This window comes from Podarcis gaigeae, assembly GCF_964106915.1.
Source record: "Podarcis gaigeae genome assembly, chromosome: 4".
Taxonomy (NCBI): domain Eukaryota; kingdom Metazoa; phylum Chordata; class Lepidosauria; order Squamata; family Lacertidae; genus Podarcis; species Podarcis gaigeae.
In genome coordinates this window covers 42968437-42990195 of record NC_139677.1, presented here as the reverse complement: position 1 = coordinate 42990195, position 21759 = coordinate 42968437, and the positions used below count along the sequence as shown (strand labels likewise).

General features: G+C 41.1%; 1 protein-coding gene and 1 long non-coding RNA gene across 11 annotated transcripts in view; one reads left to right on the top strand and one right to left on the bottom strand.

The window, feature by feature from the left end:
- LOC310842580 overlaps positions 1–1732 on the bottom strand; it is a 28897-nt gene extending 27165 nt beyond the window's left edge. For both annotated transcript variants that reach the window (XR_014563237.1, XR_014563238.1), the window contains exons 1-2: positions 1033–1732; positions 671–717 (exon numbers count right to left, since the gene is read on the bottom strand). This is a non-coding gene — a long non-coding RNA (uncharacterized lncRNA). The remainder of the gene's footprint in view (positions 1–670; positions 718–1032) is intronic.
- Positions 1733–1850: 118 nt separating this feature from the next.
- Positions 1851–21759, top strand: part of ADGRG2 (adhesion G protein-coupled receptor G2) — a 42877-nt gene continuing 22968 nt past the window's right edge. For 8 of the 9 annotated variants that reach the window (XM_083734184.1, XM_083734183.1, XM_083734185.1 and 5 more), the window contains exons 1-4: positions 1851–1987; positions 13333–13451; positions 15076–15693; positions 20959–21012. In XM_083734184.1, the coding sequence (XP_083590310.1) occupies positions 13334–13451; positions 15076–15693; positions 20959–21012 (790 nt within the window). In that variant the 5' untranslated portion in view covers positions 1851–1987; position 13333. Of the gene's footprint in view, positions 1988–2417; positions 2860–13332; positions 13452–15075; positions 15694–20958; positions 21013–21759 lie in introns of those variants that run through there. The other variant, XM_083734178.1, reaches the window with a different exon arrangement.

Here is a 21759-nt window from a genome sequence, read left to right as displayed (position 1 = left end):
GCCAGAGAGGTACCTATTTATCTACTTGCACTTTGATGTGCTTTCGAACTGCTAGGTTGGCAGGAGCAGGGACCGAGCAACGGGAGCTCACCCTGTAGTCGGGATCTGAACCGCCGACCTTCTGATCAGCAAGCCCTAGGCTCTGTGCTTTAACCCACAATGCCACCCACATCCCCATGTGTGTAATAGGACAGGTCTAATGTGATAATCTAAAATAAGAGCAGCAAGTGTGTGTCTATAAAACAAAGGGGACAGCTGAACGGGACATAGCATGCCGTAGGGGAGGGAAATCTTGTTCAACTGAAGGGCAACAGTCCCTCCTGCACAACCTTTGGGGTCAGGGGGCATGTGGCAGTGATGGGTGGGGCCAGAGGCAAAAGTGGGTGGGGTGATGAATGCAAATTTTACCTTTGTACACACATTCACCTAGGACACTGCTCTCTATCCTCCATCTAGGGAAGCATCATCAGGGTTGAAGGATGCATTCCAGGTAGACAAAAATGCTCAGGGAGAGCTTGAAACATGGCTAGTAGTGGCTGTGTGGCTGGAGAAGAGTTCTGAGAGAGCCAGGGAGATTGGCCCGGAGGGCTGCATTTAGCCCCTGGGGCTGAACTTCCCCGGCACTGCTGTATGCCAAAAGACTGTGATGTGAAATAAGTGGGTTACTTACTTTTTTCATTGCAAAACTGCTGTCACGTGAAATTAAGCAAAAGTCACCTAAAAGGAAAAGGAAATACGGTAATTAAGGTTGATCAGAAAAGGCTCTCTGAGTAGCTTGCAGATCACAGTCCCTGCCCTCTGGCCTACACCCTTAAAATGACATGACACAGAGAAAATTAATTGGGAGGAGGAAATACAAAAAAAGATTCAAACTGGAGAGGAGGAGACGGATGTGGCAAGTGACAGAGAAAGAAAGCTCCTCTACTCTGCATTAATTCTCCTTTGCTCAAAGCTTATTCAGTGGCTAGACTATGTCTGCTTTTTATTGAACATTCGTTCTGATTTGTTTACGAGCATTCATTCTGCACTTACCCTGATCTCCTTACTGTCAGGGTATTTGCATATTTTCCCATTCATCATCTGTCCTTCCCAAACTTTTCAATGCATTTCTTCATCATGGTCTAAACGGCGAGAAGCCCATACATTTTTAAGAAGTGGATTTGCTGCACTAGGCCCACAGAGCGTTTTAATCCACCTTAATACTGCAAAACCTAAAGTTCCAGCATGCACGTGGATCTTTTCTGTAAAACACTGATGGTCAAGGGGCACCCATAGTTCTCCATGGAAACACCTATAGGCATCCCCAGCTCTTTCCCTGCACAAGTCGCCGTATAACAGCCATTCCCTAGTGGTGCCATGCAGTTGACATCATTTCCACTGTTTTCCTCCGCAGTTTAGTATGGGAAGCTGTGGTGCACCTAAATCAAGCCACTAAGAGGCCTGTGGTATGTCAAACTATGTGCTGAAGTTTTCAGCTCAGAAGTGCAGAGTCCTCCACTTGTATCTCCACTTGGCAAAGGGAGCAGCAGCAGGTGGCTTGAAAGGAAGACCTCTCTCTGGCTTGGACCCCGAAGAGCTGCTGCCAGTCAGAGTGGGCAACACGGGGTGGGGTGGGGGCAGATGGTCAAGCCGGGCAGCATCCTCCTCTCTGCTTCATTCTGACTAGTTTTGTCGATTTAGAAGTTCGAGGAGGGAAAGAATTGCGCCCACCACCACCACCCCCCTGACACGAACACCCACCGCGTCCTGACGGCTAGGACTGCCCCGCGTCGTCTCCGGCTCTCCAGTTTCTTCCTCCTCCCGCCCGCGCCTCCCCTCCTTCCCCTCCCCTCCTCCCCTCGCGGCCGCTTCCACTGCTGCGCCGCGCCTTTTCGCCTCCACTTCAAAGCGCCCGGGTGCCTCCACACCACAGAGCGGCGACGAGGGGCGAAGGAGGAGAAAGAAGGACCAAGTTTCTGCTCAGGGCGCTGGAACCGGGCAGACGCAGGTGCGTGTCTGCGTCTTGAAAGGGGTCGCGCGCAGGGCGGGGTGGCGGTGGGGAGAGACTGCTAGGCGCCCAAACAGAGGGGAGAGGCGGCGAGGGAAACTCCCGCCTCAAGCAGACGCCTCGTTGGGAACCCCTAGGCGGGCGACGGTCAGGGCAAGTTGCTGGAGCGACTGAGGTGAGGGAAGGGGCACTCGCTGCTTTGTCGTCCTCCAGACATCGCCAGCTGCTGCCGTCGGGGCAAGGAGGTGGGTCAGGGAGGCACCGTAGGCAAAAAGAGCGAGTTGCTCATACAAGTTTGCCATCTGTGCGGGGGGAGGAGTCTTGTCTTTTTTTATTTTTTTAAAAGAGCGTATTATTTGGGCTGCGTAATTAGACAAAGGATGAATGGAGCGGGGGAAGCTCCCCCAGAGGAGTAGCAATGGTTTCAACCGCTGAAGGGTTCAAGGACTGGCTCATATGAGGAAGATGCTTGTGTTGGGGAGGCAGAGGGAAATTCTCTATTCAGTTTTTCCGTCAGTCAAGCTCCAGAGAAAGACGAAGGGAAGTCAAGCCAGGAATCAAAGAGCCACAGACACATGACACGTTTTCTTTTTTTTTTAAGAAAAGGCAAAGTAGTTTCAAGATTCCGCGCAAGTTTAGTTTATTGGATTAGAAGCGAAATGTGCTTTTTGCTGTGGTCATGGAATGATCAACAGGTGTAAGGTTTGTCTACACAATGCTAAATCTGTAACAAGAGGAATTGGCAGGCAAGAAGTCGGAAGTAAAGAAGTGTATACCCAGTGGAAAGGATAGCTATTCCATCTCCTAACACCCACTTACTTCTTGTCACACCTGCTCCTAAGCAGTGTTTGAAAGTTGTTTGGAGAGAGGAGGTGAAAGTACCGGCTTTTCCACTCTTCCGGAATTGTTGAATGGATCTGGGAATTCAATCTGTGTTATTGATTTTTTTTTAGTCCATTTGAGATAAAATAACAAAGGAAAAAGAACCCGGTAGCATAGATTGTAACAACAGCCCCACAGTATGCCTTGTAAGAACAAAAAGAGATGTGTCTTTTACCTCTGTTCAATTAATCTAACCTTGCAAATATAAAGTGTGTTATGGTGTAACTAATTTACCTGAGGTAACTGTGGAGGTGTCTTTTACTGTGGACTGTAATAGGTCACCTTGTACCCATTAGTCATATGCATTAGCACAATGCAAAGTTAAAGCATTTTTCAGGGCCATTAATTTCAGTGGGACAGAATTAAACATGTTAAGGCGGCATTTCTAAACTTCCCCTGCTAGGAAATGAGTCCACTGAATTAATCAATAGGACTTTTTTCTGGGTCAGTATATATAAAACAATCCTTCCTTGAGGTACTTAACTTCAGCTACTAGACTATAGTATCATCCTTTGAAATGCTATCTAGAACAAACTTGTTGTTGTTGTTTAGTCGTTTAGTCGTGTCCGACTCTTCGTGACCCCATGGACCAGAGCACGCCAGGCACTTCTGTCTTCCACTGTCTCCCGCAGTTTGAGAACAAACTTAGTTGGTCTCAAAGGTGCTACTGGACAATTTTTTAATTTTTAAAATATATTTCTAGCCAAACTTGGACACTTTTATGCCCTGTTCATTTCTTTGGGAGAGTTGAGACAAGCGTAACTCTCCAATTTAAATCAGCGGAACCAATCCTTTGTATGTTTATTCAAGAGTTAATCCCACCTTATCCAAGGGGTCTTGCTTGCAGATACCTGTGCTTAGCAGGAGGTTACTCAGTGGCAGTGTGTAGGCAAAGGTCCCAGCTTTGACCCTTGTCATCTCCATGTCGTTCAGGATGGGTGCATTGTGTCGAACCTTGGAGAACTACTGCAGTCAGTGTAGCCCAGGGGTTGCTAACCTTTTTAGTCTGTGGGCAAATTGAGATTTTTGAGGTTGTGTTGTGGGTACTCTGCTGGTTGCTTCTTTCCCACCTGCCCTGAATCAGCCCCTTCCTTGACATACAGAAAGAATGAGTGTGTATACACACCCATACTTTTCAAAGGGGTCTTGGGGGAAAGTCAAGTTCAGTAGAGTTAATGTGAGCCTTGAAAAGCACATAGAGCTGGAAGAGTGGTGCTCTTTCCCAGTCTGAAAGAAGAGCTGAAATAAGTGAGGAACAGTGCCACTCTTCCAGTTTCCTCCCTTAGCTCTATATACTTGACAGGAGAGGAAAATGATATCATCTTCACCACCTCCGGACAAAGGGGACAGCGAGGGGCTTGGAGGATTTGTGTGCCCACAGGAACCACATTCATGACTTCCTGTGTAGAAAATAACTGAACCGGATGGACCAATATTCTAAGACATCTTTATTTATTCCTGTAGAATTGCAACCTTCAGCACTTTTACCATTGCATGGCACATATTTTTTATTCTTTGTAATACCAAATTGCAGCAAGAAAAAGAAGGAAGTGCATGTAAAGAGCATTTCATATTTGCTTTTTTTATTTTTTAAAAAGTCAAGTTATGCCCTGTTTTTCTTTACAACACCCAGAGCGGTTTAAATGTAATTTCTATGGGATGTCTGATGAACAGCACTTAAAAGGGCCTATAATGCTTGTCTTTTACATTTCTGACAGCACATTGCCCAATCTCAATACATTTGTTTTAAAATAATGAAGATTAGGCTGCAAATAATATAGAAGGTATGGCTGGCTGAACAGGTTTTTCAGTATGTTTGGGGATAAGGTGAAAGAGTTCCTCAGTTTAATGAAATGTAATACAAATTCAATCCTTTATGAAAGAAAAAAACCCAAATGATTTACTAGCAGAATCAATCTGGGTGAAATGCACCCAGCGAACACTTCAAAATCAGGTATTTTTAAGCACATGCTTAACTTTCCATTGAAACCAGTGACATATTGAAATTAACTTTGGCTGGGACATGACTTTCATCCTTTCACATTTCACCCTTTTATGATTTTGGGGAGGAATTAATGTTACTCTTCACTCTTAAATATTTTTTATTAAAAAGTGCTCAGCACCATGCTCTAATTGACCAGATTGTGTCAGATGTTGCACACTGCCTTGTTGTACAAACTGCATTGTTCTAATGGCAGGTGTGTTTCACACTGGTATTAAAATGGTCTCTTCTGTGGTTTTGAGTTTCATTATTTACTCTCAGTGCACTTACCTTAAATCATCCTCCCTTTCCATTTTTTTCCTCCTGTCTAATGCAGATTTTTTTTGCTTGCTGGGCATGTGTTCAGTTCTGTTGTTGTACATCTGGGACCAGGGTCACTGGATGCAGGTGTAGACTTCACTATTGGGCATACTCATAGTTTTGGATCTTTGTGGTGGCAGTTTATCGAACAAGCAAGAGTGGGGATAGTATATGGCAGTGCTGCAAACCAGGAAAAAGAAATGGACCTGATATATCATATTACTAATATTATGGCAGGTTTTAGGAATTGTGAGATTTCTCTTGCTCATATTTGTGGAATATTTTGATGTTTAAAACAAAAAAGGCCAAGTGTCCTATTGTTTGGTTCGCTTGGTTGTGTGTTGCTTTGGGTTGCCCTGGGCTGGATAAAGCAACTAACAAAATTAATTAAAAAATAGTAATATTGCTTGCGAGTCTTCTTGGTGCCTTCATGCTCATGGACAAGAACACCAGAAGGAAGAAAATTGTTTATTTAATGAGCAATTAGGTAGAATCCGCTTGCATACTTTATATTTTTGCAGAGTAAAATGTTACAGGCTTTTAAATACCCAGAGCTTCAAATTAAGGGAGTTTTCTTCAGTTTCCCCCTCTTCACCATCGTTACAACCCTGGCTCCTTGACTTATTATTTGAGAAGCAGGTTAAACTTGTATAAAGTTTGCTTATATACCCTGCACTTATTTTTGAGTTCACAAGTAGTAACGAGGGTAGTAGTTACTTTCCATGGCTAGCTTGTGTCAGCTCTGCAGTTCCCCTTAATTTCTTTAGCAAAGCTGCCTTGACACTCAGTGGCGAGAAATTTTCTGCAAATAAGTGCCTATTATGCCTATTATTATACTTAGGCTTAGTTACATTGGGGTATGTGAGCTAAAGGGTTCTGCCAAACTCAGTGGAAAAAGTGTGTCAGGGAGAAGAGAGAGTTGATGGAAGGAGTGGCACCATGCAACTTGCAAGGAGGCAATTCCAAGCATAAGAGTCAGCAAGAGAGAAGAGGTGGAGTTGTCTGAAGAAGCAGGAAGCCTTTGAATGGTTGATGGCGATGGAGCTGGAGGAGTGAAAGTCATGATCACGAATGCAATGGAGACTAGTCTGTTAAGGCTAATGGGACACTGCCCACTAATTTCAGTCTGCCCTCAGCCCAGCCCCCACCTGTCTGCCTTCTCACTGCCATCAGGGTATAGCACTGCATGTCAGCTCCCTCATCAATTTTAGTGTTACCCTTGTAGAACTCAACAGGGAGGAGCATGGGGACAAGATTAGAATTTGTTGGCTGTGCCTGTCATTGGCTCTGGTTCCACCTACTGTTGGCCTCCCTGCCTTCCACCCTTCCAGTCCCAATGATCACCAGCCACCACTGCACTAATGCACTGCAGTATGAGAATAGAAAAAGAAGTAGCATGGGGGAGTTTGAAAGTTAGGATGAAGCGTCTAATTATCACACAGTCAAGCTGAGTTTGATTTTGGTGATAGAGTTCTGGATAGAAGTGAAGGATGTTTTGCAATGGCAACCAAAGATGTTTTGCAATGGCAACCAAAGACCAGAGAGCAAAGGTTATAGTAGTAGCTAAGGTGAGAGCATGAACCTCAGTTTTTGCCAATAGGAAGACCTGCTTTTTCTCAGTGTTGTAAAGAGAGAAGCATCAGGCTTTGCTGGCTGACTGGATATAGGAACAAAATAAAATAAAATTCCTTCCAGTAGCACCTTAAAGACCAACTAAGTTTGCTGTTAGTATGAGCTTTTGTGTGCACGCACACTTCTTCAGATACATTGAAACAGAAGACGCCAGACCCTTATATATAGTGAGAAGGGGTATTACTGGTACTCAGAAGTAATGGTAATTTTTAGCCATCTCACCCCTTGCTTTTTCCTTTTGCAGTCGTTAGAGGTTTACCACACCTATCAGCCAATCACCCATTCCCACCACCCTTCTGAGTAATACCCCTCCCCACCCTCACACTATATATAAGGGTCTGGTGACCCTTTTGTTTTGACTACGGCAGACCAACATGGCTAACTACCTGTAACTGGATATAGGAAGTGAAGAAAAGGCAGAGGTATCAAAGCTTTGTCCCTGCAAGGATGGTGACATCATGGAGTGTGAAACGGAAAGAAGGGCTATGGAGGAAAGATAAGCAAGTCTTAAGACAAGGATGAAACATAAAAGTGGAAATATCATACACGGGGACATTTAAAAACTGCCATATACTGAGTCAGAGCATTGGTTTAACTTGCTCAGTAATGTCTACCCTGACTCGCTGTGGTTTTAGACAGGTGTCTCTTTCAGCCCTACCTGGAGATGCCAAGGATTAAACCTGGAGGAGGGAGAAAGTTCTATAGTGGAGCTAAGTGTCATCTGCATAAAGGTGCAAAAGCAGTTCCACGAGGAACCCCAGTGAGGAGACAGAAAGAGAAGGGAAGCTTCCCCTTGTGGAAACACTGGAAGACTGTTTATGCAGATATGGTGGGACAAGCTGAGGACAAAATCACAGAAACATAGAGCATTAAGCAAGAAAGAGTGATCAACTGTATTTAAGGAAGACACTGGAGACATGGATAGTAGACAGGTCAAAACAGATAAGGGTAGAGCACAGACTTTTTGAGAGAAAAGGAGCAAGCAGAAAGGAGATTTTACATAACTTGACTGTAGGTTAGGGTCTGCCCTGGCTTGCATCAGCAGCAAGACGCAGGCAAGATGGCTTAACTTGGAGGAATTGTTTTGTCTTAGCTGTGTCTACCTGGTTTCTCAATGTATCTGTATATCTCATGACCTGGTATTTTTATCTGGATGGGAAGCCGGTGATTTCATTGTGGGGAATATTCTTACCACAGTTAGATTCTGCAGAAGTTTAATAAGAATTAAAACTAGAATAGGATGGCAGTCATAGTCACAAATCACTATTACCATGGATAAGGGCTTCCAACTCTTTTAAGCAATATATGAGTGAGGCTTGTTGCATTGATTTCAGTGGGATTTCTGCATATACATATTTGGGACTGCAGTTCACAGCAACCTGCTTTCTAGATACCAAGCATATATGTTGTACCTACAGAGCAAAGCATTGTAATTGCTGTATCTGATTGCACTGGGATTTCCATCCCTGTTTTTGGTGTTTGTTCCCAACACCTTCCTCCAATCGTACTTCTCTGCATGGGCTGGTTTGCATGAAACAGCAAGCCAAAATATGGCTTACTGGGGCAACACAACACAAATGTGCAAACTCCTAGAGAGGAGCTTGCAGCAGCTTTGCTCCCCTTTGGTCTCTTTCGCTGTTGTGATGGCTTGGCAAAGTGTCTGAACTGGGATTCGTGGTTAAGCTTTCTCCTTACTACTGTAAGAGCTACAGAGTACTGATTTAAGCTAAGATTTCACTACCCATGGCATGTGAACCATATGTCAAACTCCCCTCTACCTCTCTGACAACACATCTTCCTCTTAAATTTCGAATTCATTTTGAATACAAGTAAAAACAAGAAAGCTAGTGTACTGCCTGCACTGCTTCCATGTGCAAGGTGCCTGCTTGTGTGGTGAATGGCTGCTCACTGGCTCCTTCATCTTAAATTACCCATCCTAGGGTAAAGAGGTAAGATGCTAAATGCGGCTGCACACAACTATAGCTTTAAAGCACATTTGAGGCACAACACAGGGACTTGGTTCGCATGACATGGTAAGCCAAACTATGGTTTACAGAGACTGTGTGGGTTCCTGGTGAGTAAATTTCAGCTGCTTTGCTCCTCCTCTATGCTTTTTGATACTGTGCTTAGTTAAGCCAAAGTTTATTTTAACGATCCCTGTAGCATCAACTAACTAGATGAAGGTGTTTCATAGCCGCTTGTAAAGTGCAGGATTTAGTAGACAGGGAGATTTAGAATGCACTTACCAATGTTCCAGATACAGCAAAACTCCCATAAAAAACAACAGCAAATAAACAAAAATCCTTTCAGTGATCCCTCTTTAGAGTCACCTACCTCCACCAGCAAATTTTACATGATGGAATCTTAACACTCTCTTTATTATTATTATTTTTTAAGGAGCCAGAAAGTTTATGTGCAATACCATGAAACTTCAAAAAAGGAACACCATATTGTGTCTTCCATTTGCTACAGATATATTTGATATATTGCCAGTAAGCCAGTAAAGGACTTCAAGAAAGCCACTTCATTAGTGCATGGGAACAGCTCTCTTGACTTCAGTGTGATGTGGCTTGCTTCCTTAGTGCCTCCTGGAAAAACCTACAGAAAAAAAGGATATTTTATAAAGAAGTTGCTTCTATTAAACCAGTTGCTAGTTTTCACAGTGACACAAAACTTTCCAGTGTTTATACCTTCCCCATTACATATACTTTCTTGTGCCAAGCTTCTTTTTAAAAAAATATTTTTACTATTTTTGTATGCCAATCTGGACACACACAAGCAGATTAACATTCTAATAACCACAGCAAGTAATGGGAGGAACAGGCAGGGAGCCATGTAATGCAGTACTAATTGTTGGATGAGTCCTTGTGGTTTTTGTCCATGTATTGACTTAGATTTGAACAGAGAACGACTGCTACAAGACAGTGTGGGTAAACAGACATCACTGTGCTAATACTGCTATCTTATTCATGGAAGAAAATTAATGTTATCAATGTTGTCAAAATACTCAAGAGATATAAAGAGAACCTTTCTACAACAGAACATTTGCAGATTGTGCTGGAATTATTTTTAATTAATTGCTATCAAAAGATTCTGCTTTGTTTAAAATCATATAACTCTATCATATTGCATTTTCACTCAGACTTGACATTAAAATTACAAGAATTGCCTGAATTCCTGATGCTTTTGGTACCAACAACATAGGGAGGCTATTGCCATATAGCAGGTATAGAAAATCTTTGGGCCACTAGTTGTTGCTGAACTGCAACTCCTGTCTTTTTTTTTTTTTTTTTGTCTTTGGCCATGCTTGCTGGGGCTGATAGGAGTTGTAGTTCAGTAACATCTGGAGGGCTGAAGGTTCCCCAGACCTGGTTAGTTCTGCTTATGGGTTTCCCACTTGGCATCAGCTGGCCAGTACTCTTGGAAATGGAATTTTGGAATTGGTGGACCTTGATAGGATCCAGTTGGGTTCTTCTTAAATTCTTAAACATAAATTAATTTTAAAAAAGCAAACTAGCTAAATAACCAAAACGATAGAACTATGAGCACCTTGCATACATTAAAACTTTCTGTTACACAATTAAACCAAGTACAAATATTCAGACTTTGTGAAGTTGCCATCTCTCAACCTTAGGGCTTGACCTTTCTTTAGTTGCTCTGAAGAAGGAAGACAATCAATGACATCATGCTGCTGTTTTCACGATAAGACCCTTCTCTCTGCCTTGCTGATGTGGACTAAAGGAAAGCAGAGCAATACATTTGGCACCAGCTTGGCTGCAGGAGTTGCTGGAAGGAGACATATAACAATTTTAAGGACTCCATTTGGGACCTGTGTAGGGTTTACTTTTTAGCCTTTTCTTCTCCCAAAGATGACCTGCAAGGCAAGTGTGTACAGATGTTTCCTTGGTTTACTCCTGAAGTCTTTCTCTTGAATGAGTATCTGGAAGGCAGCAGAGGTTTAGGAATTGAGTTTTCCTTCTCCCAGATGGGCTACCTTCCTAGGTTGACAAGTCCCATCTGTCACTCATGTGACTCCCAAGCAAGACAGAAAAGGCATATGGAAGTAAGCTTTCAATGCTCTTGTTTTTGGGTTATTATAAGTGTGCAGAATCACAAATTTTCACATTCCACAATGGTTACTTGGTCTACATACCTCCTAATCCATTTGTAGCATAAAAATATAGTTTTCCTCCTTCTGTAATTGTTCATGATCATCCTCAACCTACTTTCAATCTAGATTGATTCTAGATCCTGTCATCCACCAGGGTTGGTGTGGTTACTTGATACATGTTTGAAAACTCTCTTCTTGGTTCAGTCATCCACACCTTTTCCTCCCTTAATGTGCCCCAGGGGTATTTAGAATATAGCGATGATTGTGATCTTGGTATGCATCCAACCACAATGTCATTTGGCAGGTGTATAATCCTCACCCCCAACAGCCTACATCTGTTTTCATTTGTTTTCAAACGGACACACTGTGGTGTAATGCAGAATCAATCGGCAATGAGCTTTTGTTTTCAGATGAAACCTGGTTCTCAAAAAGTGCTTTTCAGGGGCAATAAACTATTCAATAAATCTAGATTGTTTGTGGACTACCTAGAAAAAACAAGTACTCAGTGTCCATTGACTCTAGAATGAAATGTTGTATGTACCCAACTTAAACAACGAAGAACATGACCTGAGATTTCATTATTGGTAGGATAACTTAGACACAGCAATGTTGGAAGCTGCCTGTCATCAGACTATTTGTTCGTCTTGGATGTTATTGGGGAGGGCTTTGCTGGTATTTATTTGTTAACATTCATCATGGATGCTCTCCAATGATCTTGGATGCTTTTATGAGTTTTTGCAGGTTCAATATTTTCTTATTAAATGATCTATTAAGAGTACTATCCTACATTAAACTTAAGGAAGGGACTATTGCTTAGGGGGCAGGTTGTTTTGTATGTGAGAAGTACAATCCCTGGCATTTTATGTGAAAGACCTCTGCCTCAAACCATAGAGAACTGCTGCTGGTCAGAACTGACATACTTGGCTAGATCAAGACTGGTGGACCTCCAAAGGTTGTTAGACTACAACTCCCATTATCCTTGACCATTTGCCCTGCCAGCTCAGGCTGATGGGAACTGGAGTCCAACAACATTTGCAAGGACACAAGCTAATGTTAGTCTAGTGTATGTTACCCTTTATTATTAATATTATTATTAATATTAACAAATCATAATAAATTATTAAGCTTTGTGTTATCTATGGTTTTTAGATAGTAGCCTAGAGAGCAAGAATTCTGGGCTCTACAGCTTATGCAAAGGATTTACTTAACTGGTTTTGATTTCCAGGAAGCTCTGGAATGCTCTGTGCTATAAAGTGATTTTGTATCAGAAATATGTGGTTTTTAAGTGGAAATATGACCTACCTTTAAATATAATATACTGTAAATCAGTCTGTGCTATAACTGCAATCTCATAGGAAGAAAAATTCATAGTGCACAAATTAGCATTGCTTATATAGCATTAACAGTGAGCTAAAATTAAAACCTAATGGGTGCAAAAAATATCAATTTCTTATCAAACGGATGAGGCATTTTCTTGACATTCCTGTCTCCTAGTCTGGTGAATAAAACTGATCCCCATTTTCCATCCTTGCCATCTACAACAGACTTCCAATAATTTTTAAGACAAACTGTGTGCAAGTTCTTTTACAGTCATCTAAATAAAATAGTTGTAGGAGAAAGAATACTGCTTCTTGGTAATCTGACTACATTTCATTACCTGTGAATACACAATTTATTATTGTGTTCTGCTATTTTCAGTTGTGATGTAGTTAGTTTAACAGTCTTCTAGACAAATACTTTGTTTTCATACTTTTATCTTGGGAAACTCTTTCCACAGCTGTTGAGAACCCCCATGTTCCATCATGGAAACCCAGCACACTGCAGAAATTGTGGACATTACCATTAGTTAGAGTGGGTTGGCAAACTCAGGTAGCTGATCTTGGGCAGGAAATTATTAGGTATTTACTGTATTATTATATTTTGCTGCCAGGGAAGGGAATAGGCACAGGGGAGAGTTTTTTGCACCAGGTGCCAAAATAAGTTGGCCAGCTTTGAGTACTGTTACCATGCCCCTTTAGTGGTTGCTTCTCTGCCTCAGTCTTGGGTGTCTTGGGTTGGTACTGATTAAGACAGACCTGTTGTGCTTCACTGGTGCCCTCTATGAACTGAGACCATGAGCTATAATGTTGCAAGTGAAAATAACGACAGCCTATTCATCAAGGAAGCAGGCCCATTGTTACAGAGATGCTTTGAAGAAATTCCTGGGAACCCCAAAACAAAGTTTGAGAAACACAGACATAAGTGAAGGAGGCAAATCTTTCTCATGTAGGATAATATTTAGAGCTATACATGACTAGAGAGCATATACTCAGAGCATATGTAAGTTCAGTGGTCCTACCCTGAGTATGACTTAGTTAGCTACTAAGTATTTAGCACCAAGTATTTAGTTGTTTTCAGATGTTTTCTTCTGCATTCTAGGATGATTGCCCATGGAGTATATCGTAACTGCGCTACAGGATTTAATGAAATCTTATTAAAATGTAAGGTTTCTCTCTCTCTCTTTTTCCTGCATTTGTTTCTGGCTTCTTCTGGCAAAGGTAAGATTTTATTTTCCATTATTTTTCCCTGGAAAAAATGTCAGTTATATTTTCTTTTACAATAGTCTTGAATGAATTGTATCTTGACAGAAGTCAACCAGTGAAATGGATATACAGTGGTACCTCAGGTTAAGTACTTAATTCGTTCCGGAGGTCCGTACTTAACCTGAAACTGTTCTTAACCTGAAGCACCACTTTAGCTAATGGGGCCTCCCGCTGCCACCGCGCCGCCAGAGCACAATTTCTGTTCTCATCCTGAAGCAAAGTTCTTAACCTGAAGCACTATTTTTGGGTTAGCGGATTCTGTAACCTGAAGCGTATGTAACCTGAAGCGTATGTAACCTGAGGTACCACTGTATGTAATAATTCAATCCAAACATTTCTATAGCACTTTTCAAAGTATGCTGTGTGTCATACCATGACCCTATGAAGTAAGATAAATCAGGATCGTGGCTTGCCCAAGATTATGAAGTGAACTTCATTTGCACCAATAATAAAGGAACTGAACAAAAATTATTTTAGATGTTTAAATTCAGTTTAATTAAACTACTTATGGTTTCAATATACAACGTGAAGCTATTCTTTTCTCGTTGGCTAGAACACTGTGCCTGATCTATCCTAAATACCAGGTATATTTGTATCCATAACTGCAGAGGCAGATAGATCAGGGAAATATGATAACAGATAACTCCAACATTTTGCCAAGTGGGTCATATGTTGCTTTCTGTCTGGCAGAAATGGGGTGAAGTGAAGAGGACAGGCTATGACTGAGGCTTCCTAGTTCTCATTCCAGATACACAAAGTAATGTCTGTCTAGTCTCTTAAATACATGGAACACATTTGAATTGTGTTCTTATATAAGCAGTGTAACTCAGTCACAAAATGGTTCTAATTATGCTTCAGCCATGAGTGTTGCACTTGGATGTAATTTACATGCACTTAATCATGCTTGAAAACATGACAGTTAATCTGTCTAATCCATTTCTTTGCTTCAGTAGATCACTATTTAGCATATTTCAAATTATTAAAAATATATGCATATTGGGAATGCAGATAGGGGTTAGTGCCAGGGTATAAGTTTGCCTCTAGGATGTCCTGGGCTTTGTACATGAGAGAGCCCAAATTCCCTGGGAGAAGTCTACACAGTAACTCCTTCCCATGCCAGTGTGAATGTAATTTTCTAAGGGTTAATGATGATGTGCAAAGGAACTGAAGCTGAGGTTCTATCCATGTGGTATCTGCAATGCTTTTTTCTATTAAAAATGTTTAGGGGTACTCTCATTTTCCTACTCATGTTGAAATACTGCCTCTCAATGAGGCCAAACTTAGATTCACAAAATGTTTAGGGGTATGAGTACCCCTGTGTCCCCCCAGAAAAAAGCACTGCCTATCTGTATGGAAAGGGATGGGGCTATGCTCCCATGTCAGCCAGATAGCATAAGAAATCAGAAGGTGATGTGTATGCTAGGAATGCCCAGATGATATGAGGAAATCTGTGAATTTGAAACATAGTGCTACTTTGTCATAAGATTTCAGAAAGTCAGATACAGGAAGTCATAAAAGTGCTGCAGAAACTAATCATTTTTGTACAAATTGATTTTAAAAGTTTGTTTTTTTCTTGCAGCTGAGAATAATTTCTTAGGAAATTACAGAGCTGTGTTCAATACCTCATGTGAAGAAGTATGGACTTTGTCACCTGCAACGTCTGTGCCTGCTCTTATGAACTTCACATTCTGCATTCATCTTAAACTATATGACCCCAAAAACGATTGGACGGCATTCGTCTACAAAAAAGAACCAGACTGTGATCTGCCAGCGTCAGATTGTTATGAAATTGGGCTTACAGGAGGACAAGGCAAATTGACTGTTTGGCTATTTGGTGAAAATATAACCTGGGAAGAGAAACTGGATGAGGACACCTGGTACCAGGTATGCACAGGATGGCGAAGTGAACCGCAGCAAGTGAATATATATATAAATGGTACACAAAAAATAAATGAAAAAATAAATATAACTCGGCCACTTGCTGCAGGTGGGCACCTTTTACTTGGTTGCTCACAGAAGCCTGGCACACCCTCAAATTCTTCAAATGGAATGGTTGGTGAACTGTATTTGTTCAGAATGTGGCCTAAAGGAGAAGTATTCCGTACTCAAAATTGCCAAGATGGCGCCACTGTCCGCTGGAGGAAGGATCAATGGGTCTATAATAAGACAGCGCTGTACAGCAACTCTTTGCCATGTGGTAAGTAATATTGTGCCCTTTTTTCTGTTTATGGGGATGTCTTGGAGGGAACGGTCTTAAATTGTTTGGCGCTGAATTATCTCAGTACTATCTCACTGTGTTTTCGTGTGCTGTTGTGTATTGGAAAGAAAGGCAGCTGTAGATGGGGTAAGGGGTATGGCAGATGCTCAACAACTCACTTTGCAAGCTGACTCACTAATGGGGAGGGAATGTGTATTCTCTCCTTGCAAGTGATATTCAGAGTCTAGAGGTGCTGCGGAGGCTCAGAAGGATGCAGGTGCTTTGGAAAACACAGAATGGAAGGAGGTACATGTGCAGGATAATGTAATGGATTGGACCTAAATAAAACATGCTGTCTCTGCACAATACAGCCTTGCTATTAAATCTCTTCAGATGTTTACTACATTTTTGTAGTTATGTTCACCTGTGCAGTATCAACAGAGATACTGTACAAAGTACAAAGGTACTTTTTTTTCCAGTTGAGATTGCTATGATGACAAGAGAAGAGGTATGGATAAATGATAGGCATCAGGGCTGTATATTTTGGGAAATGTGCCAGGAAGTTATGAAGGCAGGGCATGTAACCATGTGAGGTTCAGACATACCTCTCCCTCTGAGCCCTATACCCATTTATAGACCCAGACTTCCTGTTTCCAAAAATATCTTTCTGCAGCTAAATACTTTGATAAAAGAAACAATGCTGAGATTATCAGAATTCTGTGCTGCCCTTACAGCCTGCCATTGCCTTTCCTTATATTATGCTTACAATTAAATGTGCATGATGCAATTGCAGCTGTAAATCAAAAATGGAAGCTTTAAACTAGTGCACAGAATGTGGTGGTATTGTATCATATTGTTGCACGCCACCCCAAATTTCCGAGTGGTGTGTGATTCCACTGGTTCCAGGCACTTACTCAGGTTCACATTTCCTTTGGAATGAGGTACAACGGAGATTGTGGTGTCTTTATGATATATGGTTTCTTTACACATATATACAACCTGAGCCTACAATGGAGGGGTTCACAGCATTAACACCTTGCTTCTCCCTTAGCTGCAGCCTTGGATTCGAACACAAATCAAACATCTCTTGCTTCCCAGCCTGCAGCTTTTCTTCCAGCTTCTAGCTAACACCGCTCAATTCTCAACTTTGTCTTTCTAACTTCCAGTCTGGTACAGATCCTCTTTCTTTGTTCCCTTAACAACCCATCACCAAGAAGCTAGCCTGGCTATTCTAGGAATTTTAATCATTGATTAGATTTTAACACTTACAGGCTTCCCCTTCCCCCAAACTCATAACAATGTTATAGAATCATAGAATCGTAGAGTTAGAAGGGACCCCTGGGATCAACTAGTCCAACCTGCTGCAATGTAGAAATCTCAACTGAAGCATCCATGGCAGATGGTAATAGGAGATGCAACAGGTAAGGTAAAGGTAAAGGACGGTTAAGTCCAGTCAAAGGCCGCTATGGGGTACGGCGCTCATCTTGCTTTAGGATGAGGGAGCCGTTGTTTGTCCACAGACAGCTTTCCAGGTCATATGGTCAGCATGACTAAACCGCTACTGGCACACGGAGGACCATGACGCGTGCCACAGTGCACAGAAATGCTGTTTACCTTCCTGCCGCAGCCGTACCTATTTATCTACTTGTACTGGTGTGCTTTCGAGCTGCTAAGTTGGCGGAAGCTGGGACAGAGCAATGGGAGCTTGTTGCGGGAATTCAAACTGTCGACCTTCCAATCAGGAAGCCCAAGAGGCTCAGTGGTTTAGACCACAGCGCCACCTGCTCCCCTGATGCAGCACGTATAGTACCACTGAGTGGGTAAGATTGAGGATGAAGGTCTGAGACACCAGAATAATAAGTAATGACACCTCTGGATCAGTAAGAAGCACCAGGGACAGTGAAGACAGTGAAACCCCAAAGCTCTGAACCCACTTATTGAGTAAGGCTAGTCTGAAGGATGTTAAACTGCATTGTGGGTTGCTTTGTGTCCCATTTGATGCTGCATGCAGAGTTGTAAAATGATTCTGCCCAGAATATGACAAAAGGGGAGAAACGAAAGTGAGAATCATGACTGTCATCTGTCTATGGTAAATTATTCCTTTTTTTTATCTAGTACAAGCAGCTGTGCAATTGCACCACAATGAAAGTGCTCTGTACTGTTTTCCTGTCCCTTCGCCTGGATTTAGAAATATATATATATATATATATATATATATATATATATATATATATTCAGAAGAATGACTAATCACAGGAAGAATGCTGCAGCTCTAGAAACCGTACCTGCTGATTCACATACCTACTTCTATCTGCACGTTATCATAAGAAAGAGCTCTGATCATTTAACCTTTTTCTTTTTCCTTGTTTGTATTTTTCATACTGAAGTTACTGCCTAGAAATCACTCTGCTGAAAGAGCACAATGTAATTTCAAGCACCTCACCCTCTTGTCTTTGTGGAACATGTAAATGGGTCTTGTGCAGTGTTTACTTCATCCATGCATAGTCAATACCTTTATGCTAAAAAAAGGTGTATGGATGTCTTGTTTAAGTCTTCAAACCAGATTTTTCACTCAAGTTAGTTTTGACTAATTTCTGTCCAAACTAATACAGGAAAGTGAGAAACTTTGATTCTGTCCTGTTCCTGTTCAGTTTTAACCACAAGTTGAACAACATGTGGCACAGCAAGCTGCAGTTTGCCGTGTCATATGAACAGACAAACCATGGTTCATCTTAACTATGCTTAATGGAAACAAGCCAACTTCTAACCATAGTTTATAAAGCTTGCTTGTCTTCATTAATCATGGCTAAATCAGCTACAGTTTTGGTTTGAAATGACACCTTAAACTGCAGTTAATTTTTAAAAGGAGTAGTCTGTTCCTCACAGCCATGTTGGAGGGAAAATATTAGAGAGAGGTTAGGCTCTTTCTGTCGAAAATGTCATGTTCCTTGCTAGTATAACAGATCTGAACAAAAGTTTTTGTCCCTTAATTAATTTGTATTGCATTATTTATTTATTATATATGTTATTAATTTAGTAAATTTATATCCCACCCTCCCAAAGCAGCCTAGGGTCTCAAACAACAAGTGATAAAACAATGAAAGCATCTTAAAAACAATTCCAAAACGGAAAGAGGAAGGTCGTCAGAAGGTGCTGAAAAGACAACAGAGGTGGTATCTGTCTAATATTTAAAGGGAGAAATTCCAATGGGCAGGTGTCACCTTATGTTGTGCAGTACAGACTTCCTGAAAAGATGGCATCTGCAGGAAGCCCTCATGTATAGAACACATTGATTGGCTGGATATTTAAGGCGTGAGATGAATATTTCAAGTTTCCTGGTCCCAATCTGTATAGGGCTTTATTATACACCCAAACCAGCACCTTGAACTTACCTCTGTAGCTAATTGGCAGCCAGTGCAATTTTTGCAATGATTAAGTTGTGGAATGCTCCCCCCAGGGAGGCCTGCATAGCACAAACGTTAATGTCTTCTTGGAGTCAGGTTAAGACTTTTTTATTTGCCTGGCCTTTTAAGGTTAATTTTAGATCAGTTTTAAATGCTGGTGTTTTAGGTTTTTTAAATGTGCTGATGCTGTTGTTTTTAAATGATTAATGAGGTTGTTTTTTTTTTTTAAACTAAGCCACACTGGATGCCCTTGGACTGCAGATGATGATGATAAATAAATATGAGCGCACAACCAATATACTGGAATACGGTCGTACTTTGGTTGCCAAATGCCCTGGAACTCATACGTTTCGGCTCCCAAACGATCAAAAATTGGAAGTGAGTGTTCCGGTTTTTGAACGATTTTCAGAAGCCAAACGTCTGGCACGGCTTCGGCAGCTTCTGATTGGCTGCAGGATGCTCCTGCAGCCAATCGGAAGCCACATCTAGGTTTTTGAATGGTTCCCAGAGTCAAACGGACTCCCAGAATGCATTCTGTTCGAGAACCAAGGTACGACTGTGCTGAGATTGTGCAGGCATCACCATAGGGGACGTAGGGAAGGATTTTTTTTAAAAAAAATCCATCCCTGTGATTGATGGACCCATGTGACAAGGGGGAGCCTTTATTATACCTATACCCAGATCCTGAACTGCGCTTTGTGTTATCGCCAAACTTTTCTTTTTTCCTCACTCTTGCAGTGAATTATCAGGAACACCTCATTACCAAGAGCTGATAAGGGGGGAGGGGGGAGTTTAGAACTGTAGGTATAAAAGAGGTATAAAAGTGTGTCTGTCTTCAGGTTTGAGAGAAGTATGGAGCTTTTGCATTCCTATCTTTCTTTGGGTTTTAAAAAAAGACTCTGTATGTTTGGCTGGCAGCTGTGGGAATAGGTTGCTGGACCAGGTGGGTCTTCGGACTGATTCATCAGGACTTTTTTTTTTTTACGTAGTGATTAAGTAGATAGCAATTTTTTTTGTAACATCCATGTATTCAAAGTAGTCAGTGGCCTTGTTCGGAGGTAAGACTAAACCATATTTTAGCGCTACAGAGAGATTTGGTCCCATGCATTCTTTTATCCCTTGTCTTCCCCTGGTAATGGCTGAAAGTAGAATGGAAACGTTTGATTACTAATTTAAACTAATTATGGTCTATTGTTATGTCCAAACTGGGAACTATACTTAAGTTTTAATAGGTTTATTCAAACAAGTTAGAATTATAAACCATGGTTTGAAGGTGGATGAGTCCGACAAATCAGAGTTGGCTGAAATATGTGAGCCCAAGGCTTATTCAGGCCTAGTCCTCTAGCACTAAACTATCCTGCAGAGTTATGTCCAAACAAGACCAGAATGTATTAGGTTTTGGTAGGTAATTTTTATTTTGAAATCAACTCCTTTGTTTGGAGTGAACAACTGATACATATGCCAGTCCATTTTATGAATTTCTGCATATGAAAGAATAAATGTTTGGAAATGTTTTGTTTTGAATGTATAAAAGTTTAACAAATTTTGTGTGTTTCTTCAATATCACCTTACCTTTAAACACACAACCTAATTTTGGGTTGCTATGTATTATTCCATGATATGTACCTGAACTGTTCTCTCTGTGTGAGGGTTGGGGTGTTTTTTGGTGCAGGGTGGAGTGTTTGTTGTACCTGTCAAACTTGAACAGAGATTCATTAGTTACAATATGGTTAAATAGTTTCATATTGCCATCTTGTGGTCGATAGTAGTAGCTGAACAATAATTGTATTCTGTTTTGTTTTAAAGGGCAAACAAAACTTTTATTTAGCCTAACGAATGTATTAAACTGTCTCCCACTCAGGCAATGCTGGCCGTATCTCACCAAAATTTGGAAAAGCTCCAGGAAGTACACCGGGTATGTCTATTTTTTGTTTTCTAAACTTTACTTCAAGAAAAGTATTATAAAATATAACACACCATAACGAAGATGAAAGATGCAACTGGCGTCCCGTCGGTTTACAACAGATTACAAACTGTATCTGCTGTTAGCCTTTTAAAAAATCTGCTCCTATACATGGATATGTATGTTCCTCATTTTATTATACAACTAGATAAATTATTTCCATACTTAGGTGCTAAATGTGTGCTGCTTTTACTCAAGGATTTACAAAGAGGAAGGATCTATGGTTTTGAAAGAAGTTAGTATATCACAATTAGGTTTAGCAAGAATTTCTCCTTCAGATGATTTAATTTCTAAGGCATTTCATGAATATTGGTGAATATAAATCATTTTTAGTCATGTTATTTGTTTACCTATCTTGCATGTTATTTTGTCTTGTTCTGTTAAAAGCAGTAACTCTGGAAAGAAAAATGCCTCCAAGCTACACACAATAATCACAGCTTCTCAGTGTTATAATCAGTATGAATATTTTATGTAGATTACAAGGGCATCTTTGCCAAGTGATAAAGAAACACTGACGGTCGACACAAGAGTAAGGCTCCTTCTCTAGAGGCATGACCCCTAGCACTGTTGCCTTTACAGTGGTACCTTGGTTTAAGAACACCTTAGCTTATGAACAAATTTGGATTAAGAACGCTGCAAACCCAGAAGTAGATGTTTTGGTTTGTGAACTTTGCCTTGGAAGCAGAACATGTTCCACTT